The 17,576-nt window shown below is 41.7% G+C and overlaps 1 protein-coding gene across 1 annotated transcript in view; it reads right to left on the bottom strand.

Moving 5' to 3' along the window:
• Positions 1-6,317: 6,317 nt before the first annotated feature.
• Positions 6,318-17,576, bottom strand: part of lrpprc (leucine-rich pentatricopeptide repeat containing) — a 113,335-nt gene continuing 102,076 nt past the window's right edge. The window contains exons 35-38 of the mRNA XM_067988772.1: positions 10,475-10,549; positions 8,534-8,618; positions 8,262-8,404; positions 6,318-6,534 (exon numbers count right to left, since the gene is read on the bottom strand). Coding sequence (XP_067844873.1) covers positions 6,466-6,534; positions 8,262-8,404; positions 8,534-8,618; positions 10,475-10,549 — 372 coding nt within the window. The 3' untranslated portion in view covers positions 6,318-6,465. The remainder of the gene's footprint in view (positions 6,535-8,261; positions 8,405-8,533; positions 8,619-10,474; positions 10,550-17,576) is intronic.

The following is a 17,576-nucleotide window of genomic DNA, read 5'->3' on the forward strand; positions in this document are numbered from 1 at the left end:
AAATTAAAGCCAATGGGATTAAAGGGTTAGTGGCAGCGTGGATACAAAATTGACTAAGGGACAGAAAGCAGAGAATAGTGGTGGCCAGTTGTTTTTCAGACTGGAAGGAAGTATCCGGTAGTGTTCCCCAGGGGTCGGTATTAGGACCACTGCTCTTTTTGATATATATTAATGACCTGGACTTGGGTATACAGGGTATAATTTCAAAGTTTGCAGATGACAGGAAACTTGGAAATTTAGTAAACGATGAGGACATAAACAGATTGTGAAATGGGCAGACACATGGCAGATGAAATTTAATGCAGAGAAGTGTGAAGTGATACATTTTGGTAGGAAGAATGAGGAGAGGTAATATAAATTAAATGGTACAATTTTAAAGGCGGTACAGGAACAGAAAAACCTGAGGGTATATGTATACAAATCTTTGAAAGTGGCAGGACAAGTTGAGAAGGCTGTTAAAAAAGCATATTGGATCCTATTCTTTATAAATAGAGGCATATAGTACAAAAGCAAGGAAGATATGCCGAACCTTTATAAAAGACTGGTTAGGTCTCAAGTGAAGTATTGTGTTCAATTCTGGGCACCACATTTTAGGAAGGATGTCAAGGCCTTAGAGAGGGTACAGAAGAGATTTACTAGAATGGTACCAAGGATGAAGGACTTCAATTATGTGGAGAGACTGGATAACCTGGTGTTGTTCTCCTCAGAGCAGAGCAGGTTAAGAGGAGATTTGATAGAGGTGTTCAAAATTATGAATGGTTTTGATAGAGTAAATAAGAAGAAACTGTTTCCAGCGGCAGAAGGGCCGGTAACCAGAGGACACAGATTTAAGGTGATTGGTAAAAGAACCAGAGGCAACATGAGGAAAAAATGTTTCACACAGCAAGTTGTTAAGATCTGGAATGCACTGCCTGAAAGGGTGCTGGGAGCAGATTCATTAGTAATTTTCAAAAGGAAATTGAATAAATACTTGAAGGGAATAAATTTTTAGGGGTATGAGGAAAGAGCAGGGGAGCGGGACTAATTGGATAGCTCTACCAAAGAGCCAGCACAGGCACAATGGGCTGAATGGCCTCCTGTGCTGTATCATTCTATGATTCTAGGTGGGGAGGAAGGATAGAATTACGCGAACAGTGGCCTTTTTATGTGATGCCTGCATGATTATGATGCCTTTCTTGTTGTTACGCCATGATGTTAAAGTCGGTCATTTTTAAACCCCTTTCAAAATAAATTTAGAAGAACATCTGGTTAGAAATTAGGCTTATTAAGTAGATAGGGAAGATCAATATTGTGTGGAACATGATAGTTCCTGAGCTGCTGAGACCATCAAAATGTCAAGGCAAGGAATGTATCTGGTCAAGGATATGGAGCACACAGTTTTGCTTGGAAAGAAGCAATCTTCATCACTCGATCACTGTAACAGACCTACATTTTGCATTGGCTGGGAATCAAACTCTGGCCTTACACATGGAAAGTGAGGATTCTACTTGTGCGCTTGACGAGCCCACAGATATTCAATGAATTGCAATGCAAATTCATGTTTTGATTGACATCTCCAGCGAACAGCTTATTCGTCAATTAACTTTTGGGAGATAGCAATTTTGCAGAATCTTTCACCAGGTGAAATGAGATTGGCAAAATCCATCATACAGTTATGGGCATGGAAGGAACAGGTTTGATAGATCAAATTGTTTTTTTGACCTCTGCTAATATCATTCAGTGTTGCTAAGCAAATAGTCAACATTTTTCTAACTTTGGAGTACCTTTATTGTACTGATGACATTGTAAAGACCAAGGTCATACATGATGAAACCTGTAGTGATTAAGGGCTGAATTGTCCTCACTGTACCACTCAAAAGCAGTGGAGCAGGAGGGAGAATGGGGTAGGAAGGCTTAACACAGGACCCCTGCCGGTAAAATCTATGCTAGAAAACTTTCCTCCCTCTCAAGCAGGGATATTGGCCATCTGATCCTTGGTTGCCCTATCGCATGTAAATGATGGTGAGAGATCAGGACAGGGAGACTGGCTGGTTTCCCAGCCTTCCTGCCACAGCACTGCCAACCCCAGGATAGACTGGTACAGGGATGGCGGTACTGCCAGCAGGTCAGGCAGTATCTGTGGAGAGAACAGACAGGAGTTCTGATAAAGGGTTCACACTTGAAAAGTCAACCAGTCTGTTCTCTCCACAGATGCTGCCTGACCTGCTGAGTGTCTGATATTGTCCTGGGTGTATCCCTGCAAGAGTCAGCACATTCAGGAGAGAAAAGAATAAAGGAGAGAAAATTGGGAAAATAACATTCTTCATTCTTAAACCAATGTGAACTACCTTGTAAATGCAAAATACACAGGAACCAAAGTGTGCACATGTGTAGCATAGCGGATACTGCTGACCCTGTTGGGAGTATCTGGGGTCAGAGTGGGATCAGCATATTAACATAGGTTGGCTGGGTACCTGCAGGGGTATATGTGCACCTTGGGGCCCTGCTACAGGAAGGGAGGGTGGAAAATAAGTCACTGAATAGATGCTTGGGGCAGGGGGGAGGTGGCGGGTATTGTAGCAACCCCCCACCCCCAAAATTGAAGGCTTTGCTGCTGATTAGCCGTGTTTGTAAGAGGTCCTGAACATTTTCCAGTACACCATTTCTGGGGTCGTCCAGGCCATGACCCCAGCAGGCCTCACTTTTGCCCTTTGATTGACCTTACACGTCCAGATCGTTGGGCAGTAGAGAGATTGGGGTGGAGGAAACACCTGGTCTGAGAAATACCTCCCTGCATTCACCCCTTCAGGGACCATGCTTGAGACAGATGTGCAACTTGGGAGGCAGATGTTTTCAGAGACTGCCCAAATTTAGGACCTTACTGGGGATCCACTGTTGGGGCCAAGAATTTTTGCCTAGGGGCTAGACCTATGCCTAGGATTTGAATATTCTAAAGATAAATCAGTCGACTTGGAGAATTCTGAGAATTGGCAACATTCACTTCTATTGAATATGATAATACTTAGCTCTTAACACTGACATAATGCAAATTGTTACTGTTAAAAGTAAAATTACGAAAGTGAGAGTAATACGTACTTTCAGAATAGATGTAGCAATCTTGCGTTGACAAATTGAAAAGCAGCCAAGTTCATGTGCAACTATTTGGGAGCAGGGAGGTTTGAGAAATAAAAATGGACACGAACTGTTGGTTGAATCCAGCATAAATACATATTTCTGTAAATATAGTTGCCTGATTAAATCTGTTTGATGCCACTTGAGCAAAAAGAAAGAATTAATGTAATTTCCAATTGGTGGCACAAATCCCTTTAATTGTATTCAACAAGGTCAGGAAGTACATGGGCACTACAGATCCAGCTGGAAAAAAAAACTACCACATTCAGTTCTAAGACGCTAGTGGTTTATGACAGTACCCCATGTGCTTATCTGTTTGAAGTAGCTGAAGTGATCAGTGTTTGCCTTTCTTGTCTCTATTTTTAATTGATACTATCACGGGTCAGTGCTTTTCTGAACGTTCCTCTCAAGCTCCTTACACACAGCCCTACTCAGTCTCCTTCCTCCCTACATCCTCAATGTGGTAAAATCATCTCAACAATCATCTTCTAGTCTAACTCATTCTTTTTGAGGAGCTCAAAACTGTGAAATTGCTTACCTTCCTCAATCTTCTATTCCTCCTACAAATCAACAGGTTTGTAAAACCCAAATTTCACCACCCAACTTTCTGATTTGCCTCACCTCTTATCCATCTTGATGATATCCCGCACTATGAGCTATCAGCCCTTTCTCAAGGGTTTTTACAATAAATGAGTCAGCCCTACCTACAATATTCAGTAGGATTGGTTTACGTGTGCAATAAATGGTAATCAAGAGGAATATGCAACGGCACATTTCTGATGTAATCAGTTAATTTGACAAATGACTCTAGATTTGATCTTCAATGACACTACACAATTTAGAAGATAAATGCATACTTAATGGAAAATCCTGTCACTTAACTGCAAAATATTTTTAAAATGCAAGGCCATCTGTGATCACTTCTTCATTTCTCTCACCAGATAACCCCCAACCCACTTCCAACCTCAGTTCTTTCCGCCCCTGGAAAAAAAACTATCCTGCAAATCAATTGCACTTTCAACCTCCCAACTGCCCATCCTTCCAGTTTCCAAGATATCCTGCAGCTATCAATCTGCTCAACCATACCCTCACTCCACCATTGATGCCCTTGTCCCAAGTAAAACTTCCACCCTGGTTGTTCCTCCAGTACAGCCCTCATCTTTGCTCCCGTACATCCAAAGGGCACAGACTTGAGCATATTTGGTGCGCAACCAGTTTAACCATCCATTGCCAGATCTGGCTGGACCACATGAAGCATATAACCGCCCACAACTCCTGGTTCAGCCCGGAGAGCAAAGATAACCCCTGGCTTCTTTTTTCCATGACCAATTGTCTCCTCAAATCCATCTTCCTTACCAACAAGGGGCACATGGACTTCTTTGTCATTAAGACTGAGACCATCCGTTCAGCTGCCTCTGTTGCTTCCCTCCCTTGTCCTGAGCCCACCAAGCCAAATCAGTCCCCGTCCTGAACCCATCTCTTTCTAGTTTCTCTCCTAAAACCCCTCATGCCCTCTCTGAGCTCATCTTGTCCATGAGACCCACCTTTTGCTCCCTTGACCCCATTCCCACTAAGCTGCCGACCACCCAACTTCTTTTACGGGCTGCTATGCAAGCTGACATTGGACCCCTCCCTTGCAGTCATCATAATGCCCCTCCTTAAAAAACTCACCCTCGACCCTGAAAACCGCTGCCCCATCTCCTTTCCTCTCCAAATGCTTTGAGCATGTTGTCGCCCCCAAATCTGTGCCTATCTTTCCTGCAAGGTCATGTTTGAATCTCTCCAATCAGGTTTCTGCCCCTGCCAACGCACTGAAATGGCCCTAATCAAAATCACAAATGGCATCCACTGTAACTGCGGTGCATTTTCCCTCTTTGTCCTCCTCAACCTCTCTGCAGCCTTTGACACATTTGACCAATGCTTCTCCTCCATTGTCCAACTCAGTGGGACTGCCCTCACTTGGTTTCACTTGAAACTATCAAATCATAGCAGGTCTATCTTTAGTAATGGCTTCTCTTCTTGCCTCTCCACCGTTACCTCAAGTCCCTCAAGGATCTTTCCATGGCCCCCTCCTATATAAATACATGTTCTTTCTTTCACCGATGTTGACTACGGAAGGAAGAAAACCCTTAAGTTTGCTCACATCCAGGTACAGGGGTTCATTATGGAAAGACCCAGAAGGCAGTATGTTGGTTCTAGCCTGATTCTTTGCTTGGTAATCTTTTGGATTCCATGGAGTAAGATTTTGCCCGGACAGCTGAATCTTTGCTAATTTCCATAAAATGTGAATGTGCCTGCCCCTCTGTTGTCTCGACATAATTCTGTGGAGCTTTCAGGGTCCCAATTCTGCAGTTAGGAGGGGGAATGGCATATCTAAGCCTTGATTTAAATTTTCCCCTTCTTTCAATTTGGCCAACAAACCAACGTATGTAGGTCAAGTGCCGCATAAAGGGGCATGTGCCAGCTACCGAGTCTGTGGTAGTTCACAAAGCTATAGCAACACATCCATAAAGTCCCAAGGTTATCAACATTGTCGAGACAACCACAGCAGCACAACTGCTCACCAGAATCAGCAACCTGGCCTGTCCGAAAGCTGATATACAAGGTTCATTCCTCATCGCTCAGTATCCCTATCAATCACCCAGTACATAATGGATAAATATGTGACTGAATTGTAATTGAGAACAATTAGAATAAAAGAAAAACTTATTTCTTTGGTTTGATCCTGTTGATTCATGTTTTTTTTCCACAATTGGAATCAGGAAGAATTTATATAGTGCCTTTCACAACTTAGAATGATCCAAAACACTTCACAGCCAAAGAAGTACTTTTGAAGTGTAGTTATTGTTATGATATAGGCAAACACAGCAGACAATTTGCCCACAAGATCTCACAAACGGAAATGAGATTAATGGCCAGATAATGTTTTAGAGATGTTGATTGAGCGTTAAATATTGACCAAAACACCAAGAGAACTCCCCTGCTCCTCTGACAGTGCAGCACTACCTCAGAACGGCACTGGTGTCAGCCTAGGTTATGTGCCTGGTGAGAGTGCTACCACTGAGCAAAGGCTGACACAAGAATGACAGTGATTCCAAAGATTTTGCAAACTGATGGAGCAAAAAGTACCACCTGATGAATAAAATGGCAGCGAATATAAACACCAACTGAGAAAGAGAGAAAAATAAGAGAGCACAAGAGAAAAGTTGTCTCCTCCAAGTCTTTATTTGTTTCATTAAATACTCCTGTACAGTCAAACATATAGTTAAAGTCACCGTATTTCAGAAATACACACATTCATTCAGAATTGGCTCGTCAAAAGTAGAAAAATGTCTGATAGTTTCAATCTTCATCTTAGTTTTCATCAGAAGACTCTGCTGCCTTTTCTCGCTTCAGCTTGTCTGCATAGAATTTAAAACTTTCCTGTTTTGAGAGGAAAAAATGTTTAACGATTTGTCTGAACATTTTCATTCTCCTAAAATCTGTGCGGAGTGTTGTACCCTTTTACTGTTGGTTTTTTAAACATTACTTTAAAAAAAATTCATCTATCGATGAGATAACTTTCTGCCCAACAGATACAATCCCTTGAATACCATTGTAATTATGTTTTCAAAGGCAAAGTATGACTAAACATCGACATGTCACATTCCAAAGTGTTGAAGCTTTAACATGTAAATGTACTGACCTTTTCAGCAGTGATGGTATTAGCCTTATTATAAATCAGCACAACCTGAATGAATACTGTGCTGCATCATCCTTCTTTAAAAAAAATGACTGAAGAGAAGCAAACCAAGGAATTAAACGCCTACTTTTGATATTCACTTTTAGGATTAGAAATTAAAAAGCTCCATAATTTAGACCTTTCACTTCTGGATCTTTGGATTCAAATCCAGCCTAGGCTAATGGGATGGAAGTCTCTACAGTCTGCTGGCTGTAAGGATCCTACGCAAAATAGGTATGAGCAGTCTCATTGAGTTCCTGGTGGGGAATGGTCACAGCAATGAACTGACAATTTAGTGCTAGCGTTGAATTAGGGGAAATCTCACTCAGAGATTTGAGAGATGGAAAAATGTCACACTGGTATCTTCTGAGGCTGGTGCTAAGGTACGGTGTTAAGAGCTGAGTAGGCAGAGTTTTATTCAGCATCCATGATCTATACCAGACCTCAGAGTGGTTGATGCTGACAGTGGGTACACAAAAGTGTACCAATCACTGGAACATAGAAACATGAGGAATAGGAGTAGGCCATTCAGTCCCTCCGTCATTCAATTAGATCATGGCTGATCTGCACCTCAACTCCATTTACCCGCACCAACATACCTTATCTTGATGAGCACAAAAAAAACTTTTAATCTAAAGCAAAATGGGGGACTAACGGAACACGCAACACTAGGCAGCTTCGTACCAATGTGTGTCACATCCACTAGGCTGTAATTACCCAACTCATTTATCTGTCTTGGTTGGATTGAAACCCAGGTTTCAGAGGTGAAATTCAGTGCTTCAACCTAATCAGTATGATTAAGGACTCTATAATGCAGTAACAAGTGATAGAAGGAAATTGTTGCAAGAATTCTTTACTACAACTGGAATATTTACTGACTTGCACATGCCTCAGTTACATTTAATTTTAAAATGATTCTTGCACTTTAGGTTCTTCATTTCTCTCCAACCACCACTCCCAGGGCAAAAGCCACAGATGACTCACCCTCTGATTTTGCATTCCCATGGTTGTTCATGCAGTTTCCACTGAGTACATTCCTCCAACCAACATTAAAATTGGGAACTCACTGTGTGGGAAATCACAGGCAGGAACCTGTATCCTACCACACTGTGACACATCAGGTTTGTTCACTGACCTGCTGCCTCACTCTACCCATTTAATCGCACCCACCTGTTGTAATGCTGATAACTGAACAGAAAAGAATCCAGTATGCTGTTCGTAATACAGCACTGAATCCTATATAGAGAGGCGCCCATCCAAGGCTAAATCCTAATCTTCATTAATATCCAAACTCAAACATGTCACCAGTTTTCGGCTAGACTGCTACGTGGAATGCTTTGCAGTGACGAAATAGTCTCATAGCCCTGGGTTTACCTCAGTGATGGGTCCGAGGCTGGAACAATGGATGATTTGGGTAGGGAATACTCACAGGGGGCTCAGTGAAGGGGACAGATTCCCCATAATTTTTCAGTAACACAGCAAGACGCTTCAGAAACAGCTCATCTGGTGTCATTTTTTCTTCTTTAATCTTTTCGTACAAAGCCTTTGCAGAAACCACATTATTGTCTAATGCTAGAGAAAGAGACACAAATACAGACATTTTTAATAGCCTTAGCATTGTTGCTAAATACATGTAATCATTACTGCTCCAAATAAATGTAATCTTATTTAATAAGATAAGTATGTCATTAAATAGTTTACCGTAACATTTCATTAGGTATGAATATGCGATTTCTTTTTCCGGAAATTCTTTCAACAGGTCAAGGAGTCCACCGATCTTGTGAGCCTAACAAAAAAAGAGACAAAAAAAATTACCCTCATGGCAATATGTTGGATAAATCTCGGCAGTACTGTTAGGTGATTAACAACTCCAGCAGATAACGCCTCTAATCCTGCATTCTTCTACATGTATATTATCAGTGTATTACCCTGAAAGGACAACTAAGAATTTTTTTTCTGCAACACCGCAGGCTGTAGACGGTACAGTTAGCACTGCGTATCCTTGGAAGTCAGGTAGACTTGTGTAATAAATTACCAAGGAAAGCCATTAGAGCATACAGTACAAATGGGTGCATCAGATGACTCTTATGGAGAGAGAAAGAATTAAGGGTAATGGGAGAAGGTGGTGTTGATCTATGCAAAAAGGAACAAGCTTGTTAGGCCCAAGAGTCTTTTATGCTGCTAAAATTTCTTATACCGTCATCCCTGTGTAAATAGTTATTTTTGGGCAGCCAGTTACGCAGCAGTCGATTTGTATTATTAGATGGTCAATTGAGACTATACTTCAGGGATCAGACTTCAATTTATTTTAAAGATAATGTTCTGGGAAGGTAGGGTGGGTTTACCCCCTTCCCTCCCCCCACTTGGATGATAAATTGACAATCTTAGCTGGATTGTTGATTGGGAACTAGGCAGGGGAGGGGCTTGAAGCAGTTTTCAAGCAGAGGGTAACTTTCCTAGTGGGGTGAAAAAAAAACCTGGGAGGATGCATCACCCTAGCCACATGTATTCAAAACCTTCAACAGACTGTTAAAGTGTGACACTTGTCACTGATAGCACCTTAGGAGCAAGTCCCTATCCATTTCCTTGGCTAAGAAACAGCATATGGCTCAGTGTGAGTAGAAGGAACTTTTTGAAAGGAACACACACATTTTCCCTACACTTTATACATCGAGTTACATCGAAACTACAGTACACAAACAGGCCATTCGGCCCAGCTGGTTTATGCCAGTGTTTATGCACACGAGCCTCCTCCCTCCCTACTTCACCTAACTCTATCAGCATACCCTTCTATTCCTCCCTTCCCTCATGTGCTTATTCTAGCTTCCCCTTAAATGCATCTATGCCAGTCGTCTCAACTACTCCTTGTGGTAGCGCGTTCCACATTCTTACCACTCTTTGGGTAAAGAAGTTTCTCTTGAATTCTCTATTGGATTTATTAGCAACTATGTTATATTTATATTTTTGACACCCCCAAGTGGAAACATTTTCTCTATGTCTGTCCTATTAAACCCTTTCATAATCTTAGACATCTATCGGGTCACCCCTCAGCCTTGTCGTTTCTAGAGAATAGAGCCCCAGCCTGTTCAGTCTTTCCTGATAAGGATATCCTCTCAGTTCTGGTATCATCCTTGTGAATCTCTTTTGCACCCTCTCCAATGCCTCTATATCCTTTCCATAATATGGAGACCAGAACTGAGCACAGTACTCCAAGTGTGGTCTAACCAAAGTTCTATTCAAGTTTAACATAACTTCTCTGTTTTTCAATTCTATCCCTCTAGAAATGAACCCCAGTGCTTGATTTGCCTTTTTATGGACTTATTAACCTGTGCTCTACTTTTAGTGATTTGTGTACCTATGCTCCTAGATCCCTTTGCGCCTCTATCCCATTTAGACTCTTTTTATCCAAGCAGTATGTGGCTCCCTTATTCTTCCTACCAAAATGCACCACCTCACACTTATCTATATTGAAATTCATTTGCCAATTACACGTCCATTCTGCAAGTTTATTAATGTCTTCCTGCATTTTGACACATTCTTCCTTTGTATTAACTACACCACTCAATTTGGTGTCGTCCACAAATACAAGATAAATTAAAACAGAACACTGCAAACTTTTTGATGACTTTTTAGTGCACATACCTGTCCAGGTTTCTGTGCAGTCCTTGTAATGAACGAAACCAAATTCCTTTTCTGTTCTGCAATTGCAGGGCATCGCTAAAAAATAACAAACCCAAAGACGTTGGTGACATTTAAATGAATAATCTGTTGAAAGAGGGTAGCTCTAAGGGCAAATACTTTGACAGTTAAGTACTTATACACTGAAGTAACTGAACAAACATAGGGCATATATATTGAATCAATACGTAACATTTAAAATACTTAATCCTAAAGTTGCCATCTTCTTTTAGTAGTAGTACGTGGAAAAATGTAATTCACATTATATACATTTTCTGTGACTTAAGGTATGGATGTTTGTGATGGATAACTTTTTCATTTTGGAGTCAACATTAAGCCAGGTATTACAAGACCAGAGAGAGAGTAAAGCTTCCTCTATCCTGTCCAACAACAAGCCTTTGAGTACCCCCTACTGTATCCCACACTAGCGGTCTCTGTGGCCTGAGCAAAACTGCTGTTCTAATGCCAATTTGTGGTAAATTAAAAACAGCGTTATGCTGTGAGTCCACCGCCCATTTCAGATTGCCTAAGCTAACCGTAAAGAGGACCTCTACAATTAACAGATGGGAGACTTTCATCCCCTTAGTCTGGCTGATTTGAACCTGAGGTGAAAGGGCAGTGTAGAAGCACTAATTCCTAATAGTAACTAAGTACAGTTAAATGAATATTTTCTTGCCCAGGCTATGCATCTGACCAAGTCTCAGCTTAAATTATAGTCATACTGTGTGCATGGCCACTATCCTTCACAAAAGCAATAAGCCAAAAATATAACCTGCACCATGTTAATAAATGAAAGATGGAAGCACATCAAAAATATCTAGTTCACTTGGATTTATTGAAAATTCTGTAGATTTCAGTACAAGCAATTTTTTGAGAGCCAAAATACATCAATTGTTTCAAACTTCTGACTGTCTGTCTTTCATCAATATTCTCCAGCTTTTTTTTTTTTGGCATGTAGTTTTCTATCATGGTCTGCTCACATCCTAACCCATTGAGTTCTGCACAGTTTCACATGTCAGTAAGCAGCTTTCACTTTGGAAATGTTTGGGGTATATGTTATTGGGATGTCAAGCTTTGACCATACAACTCCAGAATTGTTCTCTTTAAGAGAATGCTAATTGCTGGTTTACTCAATCTACCAGAAAATAGATTAGATTAGGTTTCGTCAGTGCAAAGAGAACTGTACTTCAGACCTGCGATTCAGCAAGACACACCCAATTAACAGAAGAAATGATACCTCAAGAAGTTGAATTAGCTTCAAGAGATTGCACTTTTAGCAGTTTGTAGAACTCTTTGGCTTAATTTGATCCAAGGATGAATAGTTATTGTCAAATTCTATTTGTCTCTTGTTCAATGAATCATCTGGATTATTCTTTTCCTGCTGTGCAATTTTATTTTCACCGTTTCACTGTAAACATCATGAAATTATATATATTTTAAAATAATGCTGTAGTTCTAAGGTACCCAAGAATCTGAACTTGGGCTTCGATGCTTTTTACAGTATCTTTTTTTAAAAATTGAAGGAAACATGCCAATTTACGTTTTACATTTAAGAAGCACAGTTGTATGCAGAGGTACTTGTAATTCGACCCAGCAGCTATTTGCAGCCCATCTTCCCTTCACCTGTGGCCCTTTGTCAACACTATTGCTCTGCGTGTCTCTGGACTTTCACTTTTGACCTGCCTATCTGAGATGTAAAATTGAAGTCAATGGGAATCAGGGGGAAAACTCTCCAGTGGCTTGAGTCATACCTAGCACAAAGGAAGATGGTTGTGGTTGTTGGAGGCCAATCATCTCAGCCCCATTACTGCAGAAGTTCCTCAGGGCAGTGTCTTAGGCCCAACCATCTTCAGCTGCTTCATCAATGACCTTCCCTCCATCATAAGGTCAGAAGTGGGGATGTTCGCTGATGAAGAAGGAGGCATATGACATGCATAGGCAGCTGGGATCAAGTGGATCCCTTGAAGAGTATAGAGATTGCCGGAGTAGAGTTAAGAGAGAAATCAGGAGGGCAAAAAGGGGATATGAGATTGCTTTGGCAGATCAGGCAAAGGTGAATCCAAAGAGCTTCTACAAATACATAAAGGGCAAAAGGGTAACTAGGGAGAGAGTAGGGCCTCTTAAGGATCAACAAGGTCATCTATGTGCGGAACCACAAGAGATGGGTGAGATCCTGAATGAATATTTCACATCGGTATTTACGGTTGAGAAAGGCATGGATGTTAGGGAACTTGGGGAAATAAATAGTGATGTCTTGAGGAGTGTACATATTACAGAGAGGGAGGTGCTGGAAGTCTTAACGCGCATCAAGGTAGATAAATCTCCGGGACCTGATGAAATGTATCCCAGGACGTTATGGGAGGTTAGGGAGGAAATTGCGGGTCCCCTAGCAGAGATATTTGAATCATCCACCGCTACAGGTGAGGTGCCTGAGATTGGAGGGTAGCAAATGTTGTGCCTTTGTTTAAGAAGGGCGGCAGGGAAAAGCCTGGGAACTACAGACCAGTGAGCCTGACATCTGTAGTGGGTAAGTTGTTAGAGGGTATTCTGAGGGACAGGATCTACAGGCATTTGGAGAGGCAGGGACTGATTAGGAACAGTCAGCATGGTTTTGTGAGAGGAAAATCATGTCTCACGAATTTGATTGAGTTTTTTGAAGGGGTAACCAAGAAGATAGATGAGGGCTGTGCAGTAGACGTGGTCTACATGGACTTCAGCAAAGCATTTGACAAGGTACCGCATGGTAGGTTGTTACATAAGGTTAAATCTCATGGGATCCAAGGTGAGGTAGCCAATTGGATACAAAATTGGCTTGACGACAGAAGACAGAGGGTGGTTGTAGAGGGTTGTTTTTCAAACTGGATGCCTGTGTCCAGCGGTGTGCCTCAGGGATCGGTGCTGGGTCCGCTGTTATTTGTTATTTATATTAATGATTTGGATGAGAATTTAGGAGGCATGGTTAGTAAGTTTGCAGATGACACCAAGATTGGTGGCATTGTGGACAGTGAAGAAGGTTATCTAGGATTGCAATGGGATCTTGATAAATTGGGCCAGTGGGCCGATGAATGGCAGATGGAGTTTAATTTAGATAAATGTGAGGTGATGCATTTTGGTAGATCGAATCGGGCCAGGACCTACTCCGTTAATGGTAGGGCGTTGGGGAGAGTTATAGAACAAAGAGATCTGGGAGTACAGATTCATAGCTCCTTGAAAGTGGAGTCACAGGTGGATAGGGTGGTGAAGAAGGCATTCGGCATGCTTGGTTTCATTGGTCAGAACATTGAATGCAGGAGTTGGGATGTCTTGTTGAAGTTGTACAGGGCATTGGTGAGGCCACATTTGGAGTACTGTGTACAGTTCTGGTCACCCTATTATAGAAAGGATATTATTAAACTAGAAAGAGTGCAGAAAAGATTTACTAGGATGCTACCGGGACTTGATGGTTTGACTTACAGGGAGAGGTTAGACAGACTGGGACTTTTTTCCCTGGAGAGTAGGAGGTTAAGGGGTGATCTTATAGAAGTCTATAAAATAATGAGGGGCATAGATAAGGTCGATAGTCAAAATCTTTTCCCAAAGGTAGGGGAGTCTATAACGAGGGGGCATAGATTTAAGGTGAGAGGGGAGAGATACAAAAGGGTCCAGAGGGGCAATTTTTTCACTCAAAGGGTGGTGAGTGTCTGGAACGAGCTGCCAGAGGCAGTAGTAGAGGCGGGTACAATTTTGTCTTTTAAAAAGCATTTGGACAGTTACATGGGTAAGATGGGTATAGAGGGATATGGGCCACGTGCAGGCAATTGGGACTAGCTTAGTGGCATAAACTGGGCGACATGGACATGTTGGGCCGAAGGGCCTGTTTCCATGTTGTAACTTCTATGATTCTATGATTGCACAGTGTTCAGTTCCATTCGCAACCCCTTAGATAATGAAGCAGTCCGTGCCCGCATGCAGCAAGACCTGGACAACATCCAGGCTTGGGCTCATAAGTGGCAAGTAACATTCGCGCCAGATAAGTGCCAGGCAATGACCATCTCCAACAAGAGAGAGTCTAACCACCTCTCCCTGACATTCAACGGCATTATCATCGCCGAATCCCCCACCATCAACATCCTGGGGGTCACCATTGACCAGAAACTTAACTGGACCAGCCATATAAATACTGTGGCTACAAGAGCAGGTCAGAGGCTGGGTATTCTGCAGCAGGTGACTCACCTCCTTACACCCCAAAGCCTTTCCACCATCTACAAGGCACAAGTCAGGAGTGTGATGGAATACTCTCCACTTGCCTGGATGAGTGCAGCTCCAACACTCAAGAAGCTCGACACCATCCAGGACAAAGCAGCCTGCTTGATTGGCACCCCATCCACCACCCTAAACATTCAATCCTTTCACCATCGGCGCACTATAGCTGCAGTGTGTACCATCCACAGGATGCACTGCAGCAACTCACCAAGGCTTCTTCGACAGCACCTCCCAAACCCGCGACCTCTACCACCTAGAAGGACAAGAGCAGCAGGCACATGGGAACAACGCCACCTGCACGTTCCCCTCCAAGTTACACACCATCCCGACTTGGAAATATATCGCCCGTTCCTTCATCGTCGCCGGGTCAAAATCCTGGAACTCCCTTCCTAACAGCACTGTGGGAGAACCTTCACCACACGGACTGCAGCGGTTCAAGGCGGTGGATCACCACCACCTTCTCAAGGGCAATTAGGGATGGGCAATAAATGCTGGCCTCGCCAGCGACGCCCATATCCCATGAACAAATAAAACAAAAGACCTGGGATTCAGTGCTGTTCCATATTCTTTTCTTGCTATCCGAAGAAAAGGCGCTGAAGTAAATTTAGAATCAGGGTTATCCCAGTGTTCACAGCGCAATTGAAAGGACTGAATCAAAATAGAACTGTTGGTCCTATTGTATTTTTACTTCTGTTGGGAAGAGGTGACGTCTACCTGGCAACTGTCAACAGAGTTAGGACTGAAATCAGGATCTTAGGCATAGACCTAAGCCCCAGCGCATTACAGCATTCCAAGAATGGTGTTTGAGTAAGACAATGGTTGGGATTTTGGCCCCTGATAAAAGGTTAACACTGGTTTTACACAAGCGAGGACTCAACAGGTACAAACGTCTGCAATGTTCCATCAGAATGAAAGAAAACCTGTCAGGTCTGAGTATGGGCAAATCCAAAAAAAGGGATGTCTTTCACTGAGATATGGCCCTCACTTCACAAGCAACACTACACTGGAGCGACTTCAAGAAAAACACCCCAGGCACCAATTCTTAAAGCATCAGCCCACATCTGGCTTCCAGATTCACCACATCGCATTCTTCATGCAATTTCCTCTGTCTTTCACTCCTCTGAGAATATCCAGCAGTATATCTCTCAATTCCATAACCCTGAATTATACTCATGTCATTATCAAGGCAGATATTGGGATAAAACAGAAAATGCCGGAAATGCACACATCAATCATGATCTAAAAGAGAAAGGTGGGGTAATGTTTTACTTGGGACCAAACATTTGGACAGGTCTTTTCTCTTTCAGATGCTCACCAAACCGCTGTGAATTTCCAGTATTACCTGCTTGTATTTCAGATTTCCATCTCGGATATCCAGAGAATTTCACACAACATGCTTTCAGCACTTGAGAGCAACACAATTACTCACAACGATGAATGGAGAAAATAGACTAAGTAACATCATACACAGTTGAACACACCTGTTTGAATTTGTTGGTATTCTTTGAATTTCACCTAAATAAAACTCTAAAATTGCTTTTAACTTTTTTCTTTCTGCTGTTGCCTTGTAAAGCTAAAAATTCTAAATGTCATCATTCACTTGGGTAGGTTGATGGGATTGATTTATTAAAAAGGGACAGACTTGTTGAGCCCGAATGCCTTTTCCTGGTGAAGATCCTTATGTTATATATACAATAGAATTCCCCCCTCCCAAAAAAAAGAGTTGCTTAAGATTTATGCAGTAATGCTGTTCACACTGAATACATCAATGCTGCTGTGTTTGTGTTTTGAGTTTATAGAAGGGATAACAAATACGCTTATTGTCTAAATGCGCAACAATGTTTGACAATAGATATTAATTGTGGGCTGTGCCAGCTCAATGTTTGGTTTGGTTTGCTTTAACTCTTTGCATTTATTAATCATATTGCATTACAAGCAAAAGCTGTGTTGTTTATTGTCAGGACAGAAAAATGTGCACAGGCTGACAGCGTGAGTACCCATGAACCCAGCAATCTGCAAGATCACTGATTGTTTGGCTGCCACCTGCTGGGAATAGACTCTTTGTCAGTGCATGTGTACACTGTCAATGGCAGCTTTTATTCCCCACAGACTGCTCAACATTTGCTCTGTTTTACATCTTAAACCATCAAAAAGCCTGAATGCTGTTGTCTCATTCCCTGAAGATTACCACCCTGTCATTTACTGCAAATTCAGAACATGTAGTAACGGCAACTTATGAATTTATGTATTTGTGAGTTGTTGGAAAATTGCAGACAGAACATGACTCTTATATTTTTAAAAAAAGCTGAATGATGTGGCAATAAATCTTTACACTTTGCTCCGAATATAGAAGCAATTTCATTTTACAGCATAGAGGAAGGATGTACTGAAATTATGGGGGAAGTCTAAGAGCATCAATAAGAGAAAAAAAATCTAAACTGTGGTAGTGGAGTTCACATGGATAAATAGGGGATTTCCAGCTTAATTACAGGCGCCACTTTTACTCTACTGGTACCTAACATAAAAGAGAATACAGATATCAATTCAAGATATGTTGGAAAAGAATACATTGCTGTGTACACAGGCTTCACTTCCTAGGGAACGTTTTATAGAATTTTCATTGAGTGTTATCAACTTTACACTATTTTTATTGATAAGAAATTGATAACAGTAAAAAAAAATGAATTTGGTAGTACTTAAATTAATTTCAAGCACAGAGGAAGGATGTACTGAAATTACGAGGGAAGTCTAAGCATCAATAAGAGGTGAAATCTAAACATTCGTACTGGAGGAATAGAAGATCTCCAGTTTAATTACAGGAGTC

This window comes from Heptranchias perlo, chromosome 8 (assembly GCF_035084215.1).
Source record: "Heptranchias perlo isolate sHepPer1 chromosome 8, sHepPer1.hap1, whole genome shotgun sequence".
NCBI classification, from domain to species: Eukaryota; Metazoa; Chordata; class Chondrichthyes; order Hexanchiformes; family Hexanchidae; genus Heptranchias; species Heptranchias perlo.